The 21446-nt window shown below is 36.4% G+C and overlaps 1 protein-coding gene across 9 annotated transcripts in view; it reads right to left on the reverse strand.

The window, feature by feature from the left end:
- The window catches only part of ANKRD27 (ankyrin repeat domain 27), a 48971-nt gene that overhangs the window by 8076 nt on the left and 19449 nt on the right, over window positions 1-21446 (reverse strand). For all 9 annotated transcript variants that reach the window (XM_062586069.1, XM_062586072.1, XM_062586068.1 and 6 more), the window contains exons 13-25: window positions 16864-16956; window positions 15906-16033; window positions 15332-15414; window positions 14416-14531; window positions 13527-13619; window positions 12952-13149; window positions 12566-12625; window positions 12318-12437; window positions 8651-8695; window positions 5002-5124; window positions 3000-3197; window positions 1111-1230; window positions 332-493 (exon numbers count right to left, since the gene is read on the reverse strand). In XM_062586069.1, coding sequence (XP_062442053.1) covers window positions 332-493; window positions 1111-1230; window positions 3000-3197; window positions 5002-5124; window positions 8651-8695; window positions 12318-12437; window positions 12566-12625; window positions 12952-13149; window positions 13527-13619; window positions 14416-14531; window positions 15332-15414; window positions 15906-16033; window positions 16864-16956 — 1539 coding nt within the window. The remainder of the gene's footprint in view (window positions 1-331; window positions 494-1110; window positions 1231-2999; window positions 3198-5001; window positions 5125-8650; window positions 8696-12317; window positions 12438-12565; window positions 12626-12951; window positions 13150-13526; window positions 13620-14415; window positions 14532-15331; window positions 15415-15905; window positions 16034-16863; window positions 16957-21446) is intronic.

Raw genomic sequence — 21446 nt, forward strand, 5'->3', positions numbered from 1 at the left:
TTAGTATGTCTGTAAGTACTTATGGTAACCTTGACCATAAAGAAAATAACCTCATTAGTTTAAGTGTACCATACTCAACATCTGATAATTTCACAGGTGCATGGTTTTTAGTGTTTTGTAAATGGATTGTCTATTTTTACAATGTAGTAGATTAAACAGGAATTTTAGTCTTTATATCACACTCCACTGTTAAATACAAAAGTCTTGATTAATGATGGGCTGAGAATGTTATTGTGATAAACAATTTTTTTTGTTGTTTTTATTTCCCTTCACATGATGCATATTGAATTTTAGTAAAGTCTGATCTTAAAAATAATCTTTCTGCACTCACCGGTTCAGCGCAGTCTGCGGGGGTACAATGCCTCTCGTTCCTTACGTGCGTCACTGCACCGTTCCGAAGCAGCAGCTCCACCAGAGCTTCGTTCTTTCCTATCACAGCCTCATGCAGTGCTGTATTTCCTTTGGCATTAGAAAGGTTAACAGAAGCTCCATGCTGGACAGCAAAATAAAATTGAAATTATCAATAAAAAGTAGAACGAAATGGAGATAGTGCATTACTATTATCTTTTCTCTCCTCTTTTTTTTTCAATATATGAGGGAGAACAATGCAACAGAACCCTTGTAGCTATATACAAAAAGCAGAAAGCATAAGCTAGCAATTACTAGTTTAACAATAAGCCACCCAACCATACTGTTTCGTCTCTCTCATATACACAATTTCATGGATCAGCTCATTTCATTTTTTCATTTATCTGCTACAAATACCAAGTTTAAGAGAGATTTCTAAGCAAAACACAAAAACATCTGCACAAAACACAAAATATCATACACTATACAACCACAAGCAACAAAATCTGCCACCTGCCACAAAAGAGTTCCATAAAAAGAATTAGCTGTACAAGAGTAAAGTAATATTTATCTAATAAAATATCTAATAAAAAACATGAAGGGAAAGGGCTGAAAGACTGAAGACAGGAAGATACACTCATTTTTTCCTGAGAAGTTTTAGTGGAGAAATGCGCAACTAAAAATACTAATCTTGAGCACTGGATAAACACAAATACTGCATGAAAAACACTTTTCTGAACATTTTGTTTTCAGTGATCTTACCTCTAATAACAAGGCAGTAGTCTCATACTGACCATTCGAACATGCATAAATTAACGGAGTATTTCCATATATATCCTTTTTATTTTGCTTACCATTGTAATCCATCAGACACTTGACCACCTACAGGAAAAGTAACAACATTTTTTAAGACACTAGCTAACCACAAACATGCAGTGAAAGAGTCCTATTTTCAAGCATGTTTTGGGGAATTTAGGTAACAGAGAATGAAAAATAGATGAAAGAAAAAAGGACGGAGAAAGCAAGTCTCATGTTGGCCAAACAGATTACCACAAACATCTATTCATAGCATACTGGTTTTCGTATTTTACCTGAAACGTCTAAAAAAGCCCTAAACAACTGGAAAAAAAAAAGGCATAAAATGAAAATACAAGCAAATTTGCTTCTGGGATATGTGAAAAATGTATCTATTCAGTAACTTTACAAAATATGAAAAACAAACCTCCACAGCAACAGATCCTACCCTCCTTTCCTAACTCACCAGAGTTTCCTAACTCACTTGGCAGAGTTCTGTGCATTGTAAAGACCCCATGAATTAACGTTCATTAACCTCCAAGTTGGAGTCATATTCTTCTGTGACCTTCTTGCTCCCCTCGTGCTTTCCCTCACCATCACCTTCACAAGTCTCTCAATTTTTATTGTGCATGCAATCATTCGCTTCTTTCCTCCTACACCTGATTTTCCACTTTTCTGTATCTTCCGATTTCCCATCCCCTCATCTGAACTGCTTTTTCATTACCAGTATTTTTCCCCTCTCGTTTACCTTCTCTCCCGAATTAATGCCCTCCCCTCATTAGTTCATGCCTCTCCTTCAGTGCCTATGCTTTGTTCACCCTGAAGTATAGGATGAAGTTACCCTGCTACCTTCAAAGCTCCAGCAGGCCCATGAGTTGGCCCATATACTTGCACGAGTGACTCTACTGAAGATACAACAGATATTTAATACTGTGGCTATTGAAGATACCAAGTCTATCGCACCAATAGACGTATATACCTCACCTCCTTGAACTACAGAGAGAGAGATGAATTGTTCTTTGTTTCTGAACAGTTAATAGAAGCTTAACAGAGTATCGAAGAGCCGAGACAGACCGACGCAGATCTCTGAAATGAACAGAGCCACGTAATTGGAAATCTAAAGGGAGGAAATTAATTCCCTGGCTTGGGATTTGTCGAAATTCAGATCTGTCCAGTGGTGACCACAGTTAATTTAAAATACAGCAAAAAATTCCAGTGATACCATAACCTCAGAAAGTAAAAGCTGCGCACAGCTCAGTTCTGCAATTCTAAATGTTGAAGTGATTCAAAATATATGAATATGTAACCACAAGAGACATATTCCTTCCAAAGGACAGCTACAAGCATGATACAAACTGAAGGCAAACATCCAGAAAAAAATCTAATTAAAATATTGTCATTTTACACTCAACAGGGCTATTTTCATGAAATCTGTTAGCAGAAATTCTGATAACAGGAGCTAGTTATTACAGGTTTGTTTCTTTACGAAACTTTAAGTGAGAGTAGACTTTAAAACACAAATTTACAGTTATCTAAAAAGAAAAAAAAAATACACAGGAATATTCAGCTGCATGAGGTATTCTTGTAGTGTCTTATGTAAGATGGTTCCACTATTGCCAGCATTCTCATTAAACCATTATTTTAGGACACTAAGACAGAAAAGATGCCTATAGAAACTGTTTCAGTAGAAAGATGCTCTTTCTTTCTGGGGAGTGAGAATTAAAATATAAAATAAAAACAGAATTCCCAGACTCTCTGCACTATTACTGATTTAGTTATGTTGATAATTTCACAAAATAGCTTTTTGTTGGTGGTCAAGTGCTAAATGGCTTGTATTTATGAAGAGGACCACTTACCTGAAAGTGACCTTTCTGGCAGGCTAAATGAAGAGGAACTGCACGTTTTGCATTCTTGGCACTGATATTGGCTCCATTTTTCAACAAAAGAGAGACAAGTTCAGAGTGTCCATGCAGTGCAGCCATATGCAATGGTGTAAAACCATCTTGATTTGAAACATTTACTCCAAGCCCATTAGCAGGGATCCTTGCAAATTTCTGTTGAGGAAAATACACAACCAAGCTAATTGATTATGCTACTTTCTATTGACCAAAAAGCAATCAAATACCTACTAAGTATACACAAACCAGAGAGAAAAACATTATAAGAACTACTGCCATGGGGTCAAACTTGAGACCTTCAGAAGTCACTTAATAAACCAGGGCAGCTTGGTTGTATTTTTCAAAGCTATCATGGTTTTATTTTTCTCTCTTCCAATACGATAGCTTCCTGTAGAGAAATTCCAGGTAAAGTATTCATCTTATTAGGGAATGCTAAAGCTGAGATGGAAGTAAAAACCACAACATCTATAGAGTTGTTAGGATGTCCTCACATATAGAGAATAGGTGTTAATATTACAAGTTATTGTACTTTTATTTACACGTAAGTTTATGTTCTTGGAAACAGATATTAAGCATGTATTTTACTGCCGTATGAAGCTTGAGATATCAAGGATAAAGTACAACTAAAATTAATTTTACCCATGCAGAAGAACATTGGCCCAGGGCACAGACTCCTACAGGGAATCAAGATAATGAAAATACCTGGCCCACAGCTTACACAGCAGTGCAAAACATCCTGCTTCACTCCTCTCTCAAACTGCACAGGTGCTCAAGACTCACAGTGGCAAATAATCTTTCATTCTGCCTATCCTCAGTATGCTTTAAATGTATGCCTACCTAATACCATGGTAAAATTAGTTAACAAGTTCCTACTACTCTTCATTCAGTAGGCAAGTAAATTCACTGGAAAAGTGCCATTCCTTCCTTGTCATCAGTAAGATGAACACCAGGGTCTCAAGCAGTGGTATCTTTAGCATATGATAAAGTGTACCCAGTACTCAGAGTAAAGGACACAAGTTATCAGAAAATAAATCACAGTGTGAAAGTGAAGCATCTAATGACAACTAGTGTACTCTACCCTGCACAGAATAAACACAATGTGTAGCAATGAGGAATTCAGAAAAAAAAATTAAACCATCTCACAGGGTGTTCTCTAATAGAGTCATGGTTACTTCAAAGTAGCCAGAACACCGAAAATTCATACTTAGTTTTATTTTGCAATGACTTATCCAGTTATGTAAACCTTCAGACAGACATAGTAACAAATTTTCTACCCGAAGTGAAAGCAATTGGTTTTCTATTTCCAAGAAGCTGGGGCCATTCCTTCAAAAAAAAGAAATTATGTATTGTAAAGTCTGATTTTTCTCTACACTGTGATAATTAATGGGAAAGGATGTCTTTGCAAACATATTTTAACACTGAAAAGCATTTAGATATAATTTGTATGAAAGAAGTTTTTTTAAAACGTTTTAAAACAGTTTTTTTAAAAAGGCTTTATCAGCATTACATTGATTAAAAGGAATAGCAGGTATTCCTAGATAATCTGATTACTAATCAATTCAGCAGATACATTTTTTAACTGTCACAGAGTAAGTCATAAGAGGCCAGAAGAAACTGAGGCTTAGAAAAAAAGACCGTCCTCATTTATTCAAAGTTGCTCAAAGCTTAGAGACAGCAGTCTACAAACCCTAAAAGCAAACTGTGAAATTTTTGCACTCCATTAGGTACTGAAACAAATTTCTGAACACTACTCTTGTATCCAAACCTTCATACAGTCTAATTAAGAAGAGAACTACTTCATGTCATCACATCAACTGTTATGGTCTGTACATATTCAAATGCTTTTTAGATAGAAATACAGAAGTGAAAGATGTAAAGCAATATGAGTACTACTCCCCTGGAGCTGAAGATTACATTACAAGAATACAAATTATACTGTTTAAAGAATTAATATTCTAACCTTTTGTGCTGGCCCACATTTTGAGCACTGGCATAACGGATGGCAGAATTCTGGTTTTGATGTACTGACTGTGTCATCCTCATCTTCTAAGTCATCTTCCATCCATTCCAAGAGATAACGTACCTGTCATAAAAAGCAAGTCCTCTTTTACACAGTCCAAAGGTTCCATGTCCTAATAAATTTGCGTAGGTACACATGTAAAATTTTACAAACATATGCTGCTTGTGTATAACTCAGGGAGACTACATATTATATAGAACTATATAATCATCTCCCAGCATCAGCTCCCCCAGGTCAAATTAAAAAAAAAGTTATTATTGACAAAGCAGCTAGAAAGTTCACCAAGTATAGCAGTAAATTATAAACGACTTCCTGCTGCCTAATGAAGACCTCAGTGTTAACCTCTGTTCAAACCCTCCAAATCCTTTTAGCTCAGATGATGAAGATTATAGAAAGATTTGTGCCAGCTCCTGTCAACATGAATTTTGTTTTTTTACTCGCTTTAATAAATACAAGAAGTGACAGGGATGAAGACATTTTACCACCATCAAAAACTACGGGGACACTGACTTGCCTTAGACCTGTAACTTCCCAAGCTTCACAGTTTTACTTCTTCTCAAAGCATAATGCCTCATTCTGGAGAGCTGACAGCCCCTTCAGAATAGTTACTCTCAGAACTTGGTGCATCCTGTGCAATCTGCGAGTAGGGATTCTTACTGTGTGTTAATTTTGCATTAAATCTGATGCAACAAAAAAAGCAGTTTAAGAAACACACTTTTACATTGGTGTTCATTAATCTACTGTGAACTGAAGAAATCTTAGAACTAGAGCGACTGTCCTAAGTCTCCATTATCATACCATCTGGCAGCTTTACACCTGACATCCATCTAGCCTAACACTGTGAGTTCATGTTACGCTTAGTGAGCGAAGACTTTCAAAAAGTTCCTAAGAGAAGTGGTTTTTTTTTTCTTCCTGAACAATCACAGCATATTTTTTTAAAAAAAATCTTTCAGATCCACAGCACTTTTTTCAATGCCTCCTCTTGCAAAGCTCCGCTAGCTGTCACAGCAGAAATCTGTAACAGTGCTAATGACCCTACTGCAGCTTCTGTTCCTATGGAAACAGATCTCAGGCTGTCAGAACAAGAAAATAAATTTTTTTAATAATCTTTTTCTTTCTAAATAGATATGCAAGCTGTAACCTTTGCCAGCCAACTGGACAATTATTTCCATAATGAACACTTTTATATGAACTTGAGAAACAGGGAAAGAAATAAGGTGATTTTGTCATCCAAATGCATAGCTTTATGCTTTACATTGCTGATATCTCTTCATCAGTGCTAGATACTAGTTTTTCAGCTAATAATAGCAGCATGTTTGATTTTCCATAAACATTTTTATGGTGCAGTTTAAATTTCAAAAAAATCAGTGAGAATTTAATTGCAACACATTCATGTTTACTATTTGCATATGCATTTTAGTCAGGAAGATGGTAAATGCCACCATTGCATGTATTGCTGCTTCCTGCAATTACTTAAGGGCTGACTAGGAAACAGTTACTAAGATTATGTTGGGTTATAAACTAGGATAATGATATTTACTTAACAACTGCACAGCCCTTTCCTGTATTTTATTATGTACAGAGCTGTATGACGCTTCATTAACACTTGTAATTCCTAATATGTATCACTCAAATGAATTTTTCAGAACACAGACCCAGCACAGAAACCTTGCACAGTCACTCAAAGTTTCATAATTTTGCCCTGTGAGTTACAAAACAAACAAGAAAGGTACAATCTTACACATTTTTCCAAATACAATACTTTTATGATTTCTGTGTGTCTTGTCCATTTTTTCAGTGGAGTGACTTTGGATCTTATTTTTCAAATTTCCAGAAGTAAATGGCAATACTAACTCAAAAATATGTCAGGACTGATGATGAGTATCACAAATTGTAGGATAACAATTCTGAAACTGATATGAACACAGTCATCAACTTTCTATTGGAAGTGAAATCCAAAATACAGGGAAGTTGTGAGTGTCTCAGAGAACTTCTTCTCTGTACTGAGCAGTGAAACCTAAATGTCCTCCCAGCATAAAATATGAAAAAAAAGTATTACAACAAACGAATAAAAGTCTATTTTCATGTGTGCAATACCTGTGCATACACAATTATTCCATGCACTACATACAGCAAGGAGTACTCTATGATCAAAGTCTTACAGAACTTGGCTACTCGGGGATCAAAAAACAACTGTGGATTAAAAAAAACTATATTACTACAACGCACCATAAATCAATAAACTGTAAATCTCACCATTCAGTTTCTTGAACTGCTTCACAACATTGCCGCTCAAATAATTGCATCAATTCCCATATGGGAAAAGATACAGTGAACTTCTGTACCATAGGAACAAGCAACAGGGAATAACGCTTTATATTGGATTTGATGCCAAAAATCAGATTTTCCTAAAATCTCACCTATCTTGCCCTGTTCGGTTTTGTTTGCTTTGTGCTGCCTGTACATTCAATTCAATACTGTCACCTCAATATATATTTTTACAGTCCGGCAAGGTACCACATTCCCTAACAATGACATCCAACAGTGCAGAGTGAGCACCTGCAAGCAAATAAATTGTGCTTTCCCGTAATACTTCATTTCAATATGCCTACCCTGAATTGTGTTCTACCCAAGTTTCTATGCAAAGATCTTTAAAGAGTAGGCCTTACTTCTAAAGGGATGAAATTACTTAAATTGTCCAAAATAAAAAACAAAAGGATTCTAACATAGAAAAAAAATACAATGTTATAGTCACACAATGCCCTCAGAGAATGTAGCTATGACCCTCGGGAGCAGCAGCAGGAACAATGACCAAGAAAACTTACAAAAATAATACAGAGGAAAACTGACCCTGGCTATTGGGAATACTGGGGGTAAACCAAGGTAATTCCACCAAGATTCAGAGTTGCTCCAACGCAAAATCAGCATAAGCAAGTACAGAATTTCCCTTTCCTCCCCTTGTATTTTACTCACGATCAATTCTAACTCTTCTGATGAAATGAAATCTGGAGCTCTGTTATTTAAACCAGAGCTTGGGTACAGGAAAATAACAGGACTACAATGGATTCTAGTATGCACTCATCCCATCCTTTTAAATAAATCTCCAGCTGTTGCAGGTCATGAAAAATTCTTGGGTTTTTTTTTGCAAAAAATGCTACCAAGCAAAATTCTCATCAAGATGACCTAGTCATAACTTAGTCTGGGGCTCTTTGGTTTTTTTCAGAATCAGAAGGGTGCCCAAACAGACATAATTAATGTACTTCAAAGCAGTGATTAAAAGGATTGTATTTAAATTAGTTAAATCCACAGCTCTCTTCTAGCTGGTACTGCATTGTACTACTCAAATTTAGAGTAATTTCTTTTTTGTAAGAGGTCATGGAATTGCCAAAATAATGACACTTAAATTACCGTAGGTAAAGTAATTCTGGGATATAGAGTGAATATTCTTGGTAGAAAGTGAGATGAATTTGATTAATTGTGCTGAACTAAGCAGATGATACATTCTTCATTTACTATTATTCATAGTTTCCCCAATTTGAATTAGGTAAACTGAATTTAAATAATATTCAGCAACCATTCTATGACTTACCATTTCCAGATCTCCATCAGCAACTGCTCTTAGGAGTTTTTCCACCTATTCATGAAGAAAACAACATTTATCTGCTTTGTTGTTATTGGTATTAAGCTGTACTCTGAGCATCCTGCGTCCTTTACTAACCTCCCAAGCTTGATTGACAGGATTACTGCTGGCCCATCTCACGTTTATTGATAAAGTTTTAAAGGAAAGGGAAAAAACATTTATAAAACACAAAAGCTGTGTAAGCCCATGGCCATTTGATGGTCGCTGACTTGCTTGGTTGAAGATAACCAGTACTTACCTAACTGCAGGACATGTACAGTCTCCACATAAGCAAAACCATGTAAGCTGATACACCACATGATGGTGCAGCACATACTTTTGTTGTGAACCTAACACTACAAAAAAAATCCTCAAGACAAACGCTCACCGTGATGAATAGTAACTGTTTGGACTCTTGCTGAACTACCCTATGCTATCAGAAGCACACAGAATGGGAGGTTGTTTTATTTTATGTTATCTGTGATAAATGTAAGTTTAAGATCAAGATTAAATCCAACCTCAATATAATTACAAAATTTGTTTTTTTACCTAAAATCTGAAAAGATTCAAACAGTATTTTAGTAGCAGCAGCAAAAGCCAGGTCTTTGACTGTGGTAAGTTTTTCCAAGCGACCAGAAGTAGACCAAGTAGGTAGGTATAGACCAGTTAATGTGCAAGAACATCTGCTTGGCACAGGTATTCCTCTGTGCAGGAGCTCTGTTCCCACTGCCGTATGTGGGAAAGGTCAGCTCGGGGAAGGCGAGCAGAATGTGCTTCCATGCAGAAGAGATGGAAGGTGCTCTGCAGAGCACCAGTGCCATTCCCTTGATCCCTCCTCTTGTTCATGGAAACAGGAGAGGCATGTGTATGACCCCACCACCACTTTTCCTCCAATTCGCTACTCTCACGTGAAAGAGTTGAGATCTGACTTGACAGAAGTGGGATACGTGCCAGAAGAAGGGCAGGGAGAATCCATTAGCACCATCAAAAGGCAACATGTCTGGCCTCTACAGGTTGCTGAAGAACTATTAAATAAGCTGTGAAAGACTGGTTCAGCATTGTAGGAACAGGATATGCTCTATCACCAGAGATGCTGCTTTGTAAACAAAGTTGTTTCAATATTAAGAAGCAGCACGTAAGTAGAAGACGTCATGGAATAACAGAATTGCATTTCAATCCATATCTCTAAATGACCATCTTGTTCACTATAACTGTGACACAACACACTCATGACAAATGTTCTGTGTGCTGGGCTGAAGGACTGAATTATAGCATAAAATATTTTCCTCTTCCACAGTTGGGTTAACCCTAACAGTTCCACAGCATGTTTGTGTTCAGGGAAAAGCACAAATCAAAGTATCTTCAACTACGCAAATATGGGAATGGAATCTTAGATGAAAAGCAAGCTGACTCTGACAGCACTGTCTGGACCTGCGAAGAATGAGACTAAAAGAAGTCCCGTTTTACTGGTCTGATCATTTCTTCAGGGTTTTAGCAGAAGACCAGGATACATCTACTGCAGATTAAGTATCAGAGCTAGATTATGAATCCCTCCATCCATTTTTATCTGTTTTTAGGGACAACTCAGTATCTAAAATATTTTAGATTAATTGCTCTCTGGAGATACCAATTTCTCTCCACTGATAACAGAGGGAAACAGATGACTGAAAAAATTTCCTTTCAGATATCTGAAGTTATGTCAAATTTTGCATGTATATATCTAGAATGGACAATACATAATACAGAGAATAGTACCTCTTACACACTTCCCTTAACAAAATTCCCTAATTAAGTCGGGTAATGCCACCAGAGACTGTGAAGGCCCTGAGGATTGTCAGGGGGCAATTTTATCACACAGATGCTCAGCAGTAACAGTAAGTGACCCACAAGGCTCTGATAATTTCTTTCTAAAGTAAATACTTCCTTACAGTTCCAAAAAACTGCCTGAGGCCTTAGCAGTGGAGAAATATATAGCATCTGTTATGCAGCTATTATATAATTCATTAAGAATACTTCGGAAAAAGTCTGCTACAGGCATTTTCCCATCCTTCCAGCTTTCTCAATCCTCCATTGAAGAGTAGTGCCCTCTTTCAGTGCAAATACAGAAGAAACAGCCATTTGATGAAAGCTACCGCAATTCACTCACATGCTCAGTTTTTCTGTCACTGTACAGAAATTGCGCTGCAAGTTTTGAGTCCTAACCGAGGAGCTTCCAGATGTACACGCCTGGCTTTCTACTCTCTCTTTTCTAAGTTGTAAAGAAGCCACAGACAAAACATACAGCATGACTGACTCATTTCAGCAAAGAGTTTAATCCACCAGCAGTGTGGATTAATAAAGATCTCACTGTGTCCCCTTAATCCATGGTCTAAGCCCTGAAGTCTGGGAAGCTGGCAAGGTCAGTTTTCCATTACTTCCAGCGGCAGATTCCTTCATGGAGAAGTCTCAGGATTAGGCCCTAGTTTTTTTGCTTAGTATGAATAATAACAGTGAGCCCATGTGAAACTTGGCAAACAATAACGAGCTAAAGCTGGTTTACAGGAAGAGGTCATTAACCCCAAGTAACTAAGGTATAAGCTGCTTGTAATCTTTTTCCCTGGTTTGAACTACAGTCTCAGCTCCAGGGTGTGATAAATTTGTCCCCTTAAGAAAAAAGCAAATCCTCAATCTGCTATAAGGTGAACTTTTATGTACATTGTACCTTATCTGCAGACTTTGGTACTGTACAAACAGGAAGGTACACACCAACATCAAGCCTCTCACAGAGCAACTGACAATAAAGTGTGAATTAATTTTGTCCAATCAAACTTCACATCTTTGAGTTTCATAGAATAAATAGTTTTAAGAGACAAACTTTTGGAAAGAGAAGAATTGTTTCATAGAAGGAAAAGGAAGAATTTGTATGCAGAGATGATATGGACAAAAAAAATGAGGAGCTCAATTTTGAAAAATGGAACAGGAGGATAAGAAAAAATAGAAGAGAAGACTCAGAAGCAGTGCTGATAAGGGCTTAAGAGAGGATAAATGGAAAGTAAGAATTTAAGATGTCATGTGAGAGAAAGATGAGAAAGAAAATGCAGAGGAAGGCATCTTGGTCAGTTTGGTCAGAGGAAAATGAATAAATGTACATGCAAGATGTTCAATACATAATATATATTTCTTCAGATGTTACAGAGTTAGTTTCCTATGCCTACTTTGAAAATTTGTCTTAATGTTCTAGTTTATCATCCTGTTTGCCAGTTTGCTGGTACCATTCTTTCATCCCTGAGAGATTTTGTAAGCTGACAATGGCATTTAAATCCTGGACAGCAAGGTCCTTGGGGCACTGACTACCATTATAATTTTGTAAAAATCAGCAAATTCTCAAATTATGTAGTTAGCTATAGTAAGTTTGAACAACTACTCCAAATATGCTTTTGTTTTTTTACCCAAAACTGATCCAGAGGAACAGTTGATACCATATAAAAATAAGTGTTCAGATACGTAGGTGCAAGCACATCAGAATAGCAGCACATCATTTTGCAAACCAGAGAGAAGGCTATTCCTGAAGAAACAGTTTAAACTAATGTTGCAAAGCATCACTGCTCCTTGTTGCCTTCACTTCGGTTATTATCAAACTTGTATCTCACAGTCTTACCTCTCTGTAAGTATTCTTTACTTCTTCTTGTCTTATATCAATTGATACTGATGACAAGCTTGAGACAGATGATCCTCTGCTGAAAGTTTCTGTTGAGCGCTGAGGAGACCTCAGCGGCGACTTTAATAAATCAGCAAAAAACCAAAAACAAAACAAAGAAAAAAACACAAAAAATAACAGTAAAACTTGTGTCAGATTAAGTAGGTAAAGCTTATGCAAAAAGATTAGAAATTTGCACTAGTTGTTACCTCAGAAGCACTCTGTCCCCTTTCAAATGTTAGATAGTTTAATTCCATCAATGACAAAATCTGAAAAGAAATATCAATAAAGAAAACCAATGTAACTCCACTTAAAGAGAAATTCACTGACTGAAACAAATTAGGCAACAAAAACTGACCAGATTAAAAGCACCAGTTTACAAATTTATGTTCTATGCTGCAGAGAGACTGTATTCATTCTATTAAATTTAAAACATGACCATTCTTCCTCAAATGCAAACATACATTTTAATTTTAATAATTAAACAACAAAATTCTATTAACAAGTAAGCATCCACCTCTGTGCAGTTGCATTAGGAAAAACAAAACAAAAACAAAACAAAAAAAAAAACAAGCTAGATGATAAAGAAGAATACCTTGGAATTTAATGCACACTGTAAGGAAGTCTCTTTCATCCGGTTTTGAATATTTGGGTTGGCCCCATTTTGCAAGAGCACTTCTATGATCCCTTGATAGCCCCAACGAGCAGCTATATGGAGTGGAGTATCTCCCTTTTCATTACCAACATCTAGTCTACAGGAATGCACGTCATAGTAGACTAAAGCTTTGACACACTGGAAAGACACAGAATGCCATCAATAATACTAGTCTGTCAATTCATACAGCATGTGCAACCCTAAATAATTATGTTGTTTTTACTGCTCATCTTATAATCCATTCCCTATGAGGCAGACTTTTACAGCTCCATGTCACTAAACAGAGTTAAAAATCAAATAACTAAATTTGCACAATAATACTAATTTTAATGTGAATACACAACAAAAATCACTATGAACTACTGAATAACACCCCAATTTATAGCAAAGAATAGCTACCCTCCAAATCTGTTTATTTACTTCTTAAAATATGCAACTTTAGTGCAAACTGGCATCACAGTTTAATTCCATTCCAATAGGATGTCCATTTAGTTTGATATAAAACAATTACTTACATCCTCATGACCGTAAGTGCAGGCTAAATGAAGTGGTGTATTTCCATTATTGTCCTGAACATCAGTACTTGCCTTATAATGCAGTAAGAGGAGCTGAAAATAAAAATAAGAGAGGACATCTGAATAACTAAAAAAATAATAAACAAACAGTTGTTGCTCTGAAGATTGCTTCAGGTTTCTAGCATGATAAAGCACTTCAGAAAAACTAGCTATGCCTCTTCTGCTTCAAATAGCAAGTTGTAACTGTCCGCTTGGCCTTCCAGCACTGTTTATGCTCTACCCTCTGAACCAAATAAAAGCTGCTTCTTACATATTCAGAGTTGTCACTGAAAAAATGAATCATCTGCTCCAGCAAACACTGCAATACATTCTACATGAAAACTTACCCTATATTTTAAGAACCTATGCAAGTGAAGACATAGGTTAACGGTAATTCAAGGATCATATATACAAAATTCAAGCACACACTAATTAATGTGACTGCATATTTCATCTATCTTCAACACAATTTGAAGTAATTGAATTTATCTCAATGACTGCAATGGTTCTTTTGCCTTAATCAAGAGCAGAGAAACTAGTAGGATATCTACTTGTACTGTGTGTCGGAGATCTGAATTAATAAAGCAGATGAATTTATCAGGCGTACATAGTTGCCAATTATTGGTTAACACAAATGGCAGAAAACCTTGCTCTGTACGAAAAGAAAAAAAAAACATCACGCAAATTAAAATGCTGAAAGATCCTTAACTCTGACAGCACACACAGTTCTGGTAAAAGCTCTGGAAAACCTAAATGACAGTACCAATAGAACAGCTTAGATGAGAGTCTCATATTAATTACTTAGGATAAGTATTTGCTTTTATTTCTGATGAAGTGTTTTGGTGCTTACTGTAACATTTTGATATCCTTTCTGACAGGCAAGATGAAGTGGAGTTGAACCGTGGTAGTCTGTAGCATTGACAACAGCTCCTTTGGCTACTAGTAAATCCACTAATGATGTTTGCCCTTGGAAAATATACCATCATTAAAAGACAGAAGTCAACCTTGCACAAGAACATAGCTATTTTTCAAATTAAAACATGAGCTATAAACCATGACACCCTGCACTTTGCATACTGTATATTCACTTCCTGAGAGCTTGTTTTGGGGAAAGTGCATCATTGTATTGCAAAACACTCAAGGTCGCAGCTCCATAAAAGAACTTCCAGCTACAAGGAAGCTATGCTTGTATCTTGAGAGTAAGAAAGGATAGAAAGGAAGTCATGTCACAAAAAGTATTCTCCTTTTGCAAATCAAGGTATTAAAAAACAAAAGAGATGATTAAAAAAAACTTCCAAAGTAAATTAATACATGTCTAATAAATGTCTAATAAAAGATAAATGTCACAATCAATAACCATCACAAGATAGGAGACAGTATAGACCTACCATGCATAGCTAGCTGCAAGAAAGATAAAAGATTAGTATCTCAGTCTCCCAGTTCTTTAAAAAGACTCGTTTCTGATGACACTGTGATACTTTTTTCATGACTGAAAAATGAACTACTGTGGTACTTGCTAAGGTAAAACTGAACAGCCAGAAAACAAGCAAAGAGACAATAACTTAGGTATAATAAACTGAGCCTAAAAGAAAATGCAATTAACTTCAGTCAAGGCCAAGATACCAGTTTTCATAGCCTATAACCAGAAAATAATTTAATGTAAAATTCATTGTACAATGTAAAGTTAGAAAACATGTTAGCATGCCTTCTTGTTTATGGATCATAAAAAGGAGAAAGCATTAGTGAAGAGAAACAAGATGACTCACCACAAATAGCAGCTATATGAAGTGGTGTATATCCCCTATCATCTCGGGAAAATGGAGTGACAATGGAAGGATCATTCAACTTCCTATAAAATATGGTGGTTTAAAAGAAGTTGTTACTTATGCAGCAGGGATAAGGAGGAGAGGAAGAGAGAAAAATTGCCAAGGCTGACAAGGAATGGATTTCATAACTTTTTATCCTCTATTGTTTTGTTTCACATCAATAAATTACGCTATAGAGCTTTACATTTAGTTAAAAGATCTATTTTTGTCCATGACACACAAACTAGGTTCAAGACAAGACGCATTCTTGTCTATCAAAGGACGTACGGTGCCCATCACAAAATTTGCCTGGTTCCAAACTGTTCAGTAATTTCCTTTTCATATACTCGTGTATTTTGGAGGATACCCATTATTTCTTCTGTCTTCTGAAAAAGTATGAACATATGCTCTGTATTCTATCTTGAAGTGCTACTAACATCTTCAATAACCAGAAGCAGTGTATCTTCTAAAGGATATCTTAAATCAAAGCTTTCATATAGCTTTTGGAGTATTCGCAGAGGTGAAAAGTCCTTACCCAGAAACTAGCTTCTCACATTTGTCACAGTAACAGAGTGGATGACACATTTTCTGTACAGTGTCTTTATCACTGTCACCTTGACTTAATAATCGCTCTACTTCCTCTTCATTACCTGAAGCAATATGCTACAAAAGGCCAAGAGAAGAAAGAGAATGAGGAACTGATATAAAAGGCCTTCTAAAAGAAGAAGAAAAGTAATTTACTGAAGCACAAAACCAAAGAAACTGATTATAAAAGACACACATTCAAGTATTAGAAAGCAGAAATGAACAATGCCACAGTACAAACTCCCTAACTGGCATTTAGTATTAAAAATGCTCTGTTCTTGGCTTATCTCACTTTCTATTAAAAAAATTAAAACAATTCTTATTGTTCTCTTTAGACTCAGTCACAGAACAACTCCCTCTGTGCAAACACATTACCATAAAATTACTAATTCTCTTGCCATAAGCTGTGAACAATGTAATTAGAAACTCTACTTTGTGTTCTTGTGCAGGCACAATTCTTTTAGTACGACACTAAGAGATTAATACATAACATGAAGGGACTGTCAGGTGACTACATTTGACGTTTCTCCAGCAAATTCTTTATCCTTAAGCAATGAAAGTGGACAGAGACAACCAGCTGCTAATATCGCATGTGTGCGTTAAATGGACTGATCAGTAACAGCAGCGGCAGCAGCCATATTTCATCCTCATTGACTTTCATATTTTTAGAATGTGCTTTTAAATCTACAAGATCATATTAACAACCTGTTGAAGTTCTGTCATGAAAGTGTACTAGACTACAAGCATACTTACATCATCTACTAAAACATATTTTACAGGGCTAACATAATTAATACTGGATTAACACTGCATTGAATTTCAGAAAATCATACAAAGGAAGGGGTATAAATGTGATTTTCGTAAGTATATGCAGCATTCTGCATATACTAAACAAGCAATTCATTTACCTTAAACAAAGAATCTATAGGAGTGGTAGACATCTGGGACAACAAGTTCATCCTTTGTCTCAAAAGCAACTTGTCACACAGCCTCTCAGATTCCTGAAAGTAGTAGATAAGTCAATTACCTATATATTAATTCACAGGTAAAAAGAAAGTACCTTAAAAATAAAACTGATTTTGAAAAATACTAAACACTGTATTTACCACCTGTTAGCTGTAAGACACACATAAATTCTACAAATTCATTTTCACATTTAGGATTCTATTTCCAAGACTTAAAGGTCTGTCCAACTGCTCTTTAAATAAAAAATAATCAGATGTTCACCAGAGTACTCCTTGACCAAAATTCTCCATCAGCTGACTGTGCATTAGTGAAATTACGGTTGACTCATCTAAAACCAAAAAACACAGTAAACCTAGAAAAGCTACAGAAAAGGCAACAGGAAAGATGAGAGATATGGACCAGCTTCCCCATGAGGAGAAATTAGGATTCTTCACTCTGAAAGAGATTTGACCGCAACAGCAGTGCATAAAATCACAAAAAGCACAGAGAAAACCTGCAGAGAATGATTATTCACTATTCCTCAAAATTCAAGAACTGGGCTATCCCCCCAAAATTACCACAGGTAGGATAAATTAGGTCAGGGAGAAAAAAAGAAGAGATGGAAGTGTTTCTTTTTTATTATTAAATACTGTAATACTGACTGCCATAGGACACCACCAAAGTCAAAAGTATAAAGGATTCAAAATCACATTAGACCTTCATCTATTGGTGGCTTTTAAACAGGATGACCCAAATGCAACTGTGACTCAAGGACTCCTCATTCTGCTGATTGCTGGGGGATAGAAGATTGTGCCAGCTGAAGGGTTAACTCTATACATGGCAGTTTTTACTTTCTCAGCAATCTCAAGATACACTTTAGGATTTGCTAAGAACATATATGTTTCCAAAACCAGGAGAAAATTCTTTAAGTAGAATAAGCTTTTAAAATGGCCGTACTGAAGCTCATATGAAATAAAATCGCAGTTTAAAGAAACCACTTTCTTTTGTCTAAGAAAGCAGATGGAGACGCTTACCGTCATCCAAAAGAAACAACATCCAAAGAAATTTTATTCACTGTTAACCACAGCCGGTGGCAAATCAGAATCAACTATCCCCCAAGACCTCCAATAGCCAAATTGAACATTACTGCTGTTAAGATGGACACACCATCAGATCAACTTCCTAGATGGTTTATGATCCACTCTCTAGCCTTCTTCAATTAAGTCCGTAAATGCCAGATATAAATGAATCAAAAAGTCTAACTCTGCTCTTAACATGAATAGTAAGTTAACATGTCAAAATTAACTTTATGAAATTAGTAAACTGCAAACAAACATCACCTGAACATTAGAAATACAAGTGCAGCAAATTTTATAGGAATTTGGATCACTAAGGTTTCAAAATTAACCCTGATGTCTCTTGAAGAGATGTCTAAAGAACCCTCATTGCTAGAACCAACAATGTTGTTAGAAGCATACCTACATGAGGTTTGCAGAGATAAAAGTTCAGACCTGTACTTCACAATGTACCTATAAAGAGTATTTTTCACAATTACTATTTTAATATAGATATATAGATAATCAAAAATTACAGCAGAAACTTAGAAATTGCAAAAGGAATAGTAAAGGTTTGATCCCTACGACAATTAGAATCTCCTTCATAAAACACATGCTTTCTTCAAAATACACTAGTCTGTAAGTTTGTAGACTGCTAATGTGTTACGTGCTTATACATGCTCTCTCCCTCACAGCACACTCCATTTAAACAGTAGTTTTTAAAGTATAAACTAATTATGAACACTATATTTAGCTACGTCTGCTAAACCAAGTTTTTTTTTTTTTAATAAACACACAGAGGGAAAAAAACATCAGTATAGAGATACTCTATTACAAAGAAAAGTGTTGTTGGCTGACCTGAAATTGTTTTTTCTATTTTTGTATTTAAATGTGAAGATGACAGTTATCAACAATCTTTTCAAACCTAGGTACTTTAGTTAAAAATCCCTAAGATTCTTCAGTGTAATCAGGAACAACTTCTGTAAGAACTAATTGACCAAAAATCACATTAAACAGAGAAAGATGTTAATGTTTTACTGAAGATACCAATTCTTGAAAACTCTAGTCAGAATTTCTAATGCAAATGCTCACAGTCAGTTTAATTCTTTAACTGTTCAGAATCTAAATAACTAGTAAAACCTAGTGTAGTTTCAGTGATAGTCCTTCCACAGTGGCTTTTACAAGAAAAGATTTCCTCCATGTGTGCTAATTAACTTAAAAAGCCACTTGAGGCAGCAATCCTAGTATAGCAGAAGAATCAGGTATTGGTTAAAGTATTAAGAAAGAAAATAGCTTCAAGACAAAATTGCTTGTACCAACTTAACATCAACCTTCCTGCTCTAGGGAGTAAAATAATAAATAACTTACTTTGAGGGTGAGCCCTTCTCTGGTATGACAGAGCTATTTGGAATCCCTATTGTCTGGAAAATAAGTGTATCTAAAGATTAATTTTTTTAAAAAAAATCTAATACTATCTCTATATGGGGGGGGGGGGGAAAAGAGAGATATTTGTACCTCTGAGAGCTTAACCACATGATAACCTACCTAAGATTTTAACAGATTACAGTTTAGGACTTTGGAAACCCCCCTCTCCTCATCCTCTTAGTTACAAGCATCGCACTCGAGTAGCCTCACTATGCATTGAAGTCTTCCTTTCCCTTTGCCACTTGCACTTCAGCTTCTAGGGGACAACTCCATCATCATCTAGAGCTCTCTCCATACAAGAATCTGGATGCTGCCTATTCCTCAGTGGCTGGTTTTCACTGACTACCAGCTCAACTTTGTTCAACCCTTTGAACTAGAAGTAGTACATATCAACTGTAACAGAAACTTAATTGAAATCCAGGTTAGTAAGTACTAGACCCTAGTTAAACAAGATTAACTACCCACAAGAAAGTCTACTGTGCTGCAAGTTACATGCTTCTTTTCTCCCTTGGACCCAAACTCTAAATGTCATTCCAGCCTTGGATCATATTGGGTGAAGAGATTTGGCAGGTTTCTAAGTGCAGTTTTCTTACTGACCTTAGTGTGATAATTTGGCCCATTATCCCACAGGATATGTAAGCTCCCTGCAGACTTCTTCTGTAGATAGCTTCATTAGGAACCGAACAACAGTCATTTGCCAGAAGCTCCATCTGAAGCCAGTTATGAAATTAAATGTAGCTGCAGGAGTGGTGTAGTGAAGCCCTAAGGCACAGCAATGTTCCTGCTTAGTTACATCCCATAACCCCTTCCAGCACAACAATCTGGAAACAGAGCCATGGAACACCAACCTCGTGACCACTGCTTTAAGTAGGAAGTTATTTCCTTTAGCAGAGAATAAAGGAAATCTTTCAACTGACAGTTTCTGAAGGGAGAGCAAGCAATGCTACCTGAAGCTCCTACCATGTACTCTCCATCTCCTTAGTTCTGTCTATTCCTGTCAAGTGATTACTTGCTTCCCAGTTTCTGCCTCTTCGTTATGTACTAACTTTTCTCCCTCAACCCCAACAGCTGGGGGAAATGGTCTAATTCCTTTCTTTCCAGCTTTGGTAAGGAGCAAGGGGTCACTCATTTCTGTCTTTAAGGTTCTACTGGTTCCCACTATCTCATCCTAAGGCAGCATCTCAGCTGCCTGCAAGTTGTGTTGATTCTTATGAAAGCCAGTGCAGAAGAAAGGAGTGCCTGCTGCTTGCGTACAACACACACTGGAGGCAGAAAGCAAAAGGAGACTAACAGCTGGCTCAGCTCCAGGCCTAGAGTGATTAATTGAAGAAAATATTACTTGCTCTTATGAATATTGTCTATTGGTGCAGATATTCTAACTTAAGTAGCATCAGGCTGCTCATGTTAGGACTTCAAGGATGTAGTTCACTTTTCAGGATGGAGGTCTCCCAAAGAAATCTCTTATTGGCAGTAGTACTTATCAAGAAGCTATAACCACTTAACAGCAATCCCAGCATAAAAGCTACTGCTATCTTTAGCTGTGTAGGGAGGGCCAGGACCAGGCATTTACAAGAAACAGTTTTTATTCTGGGAATTTAAGAGCAACCTTTCCCTTCTTCATCTTGCTGACACTTTTGTAAGAGACTGAATTCTACTTTGGTTCCAGTTCTCCATCCAGACATCAGCAATGCTATTTGTACATTGATTCGAGACAGCTGCAGGAAGTCAAATTGATTGGCAGGAGGTTTCTTTTCTTTTTAAACTAGTATTTTTTTATTTTTTAAACATAATTCAATACAGTATTACAAACAGTCATTACATAAGAGTGCTTTTTTTCTTTTCTTTTTTTAAGTGTACAAAACAGACCTATGTGTGACAGGTTCATGGAAAGATCCCAGAAAAATAACAAAATCACAAATAGAAGGCTAAAATATTAAAGTTACTTTAAGTGCTTTTGCTTTAAGACTGTGCCCCAGGTTGTCCCATCCCAAGCCCTGCACACTGAGCCATTAGTCTGGCCCCTGCAATTAGATTCCAGTGCTTTGCAGCTGGGCAGACTGAGACAC

Source organism: Rhea pennata, chromosome 13 (genome assembly GCF_028389875.1).
Source record: "Rhea pennata isolate bPtePen1 chromosome 13, bPtePen1.pri, whole genome shotgun sequence".
Taxonomy (NCBI): Eukaryota; Metazoa; Chordata; class Aves; order Rheiformes; family Rheidae; genus Rhea; species Rhea pennata.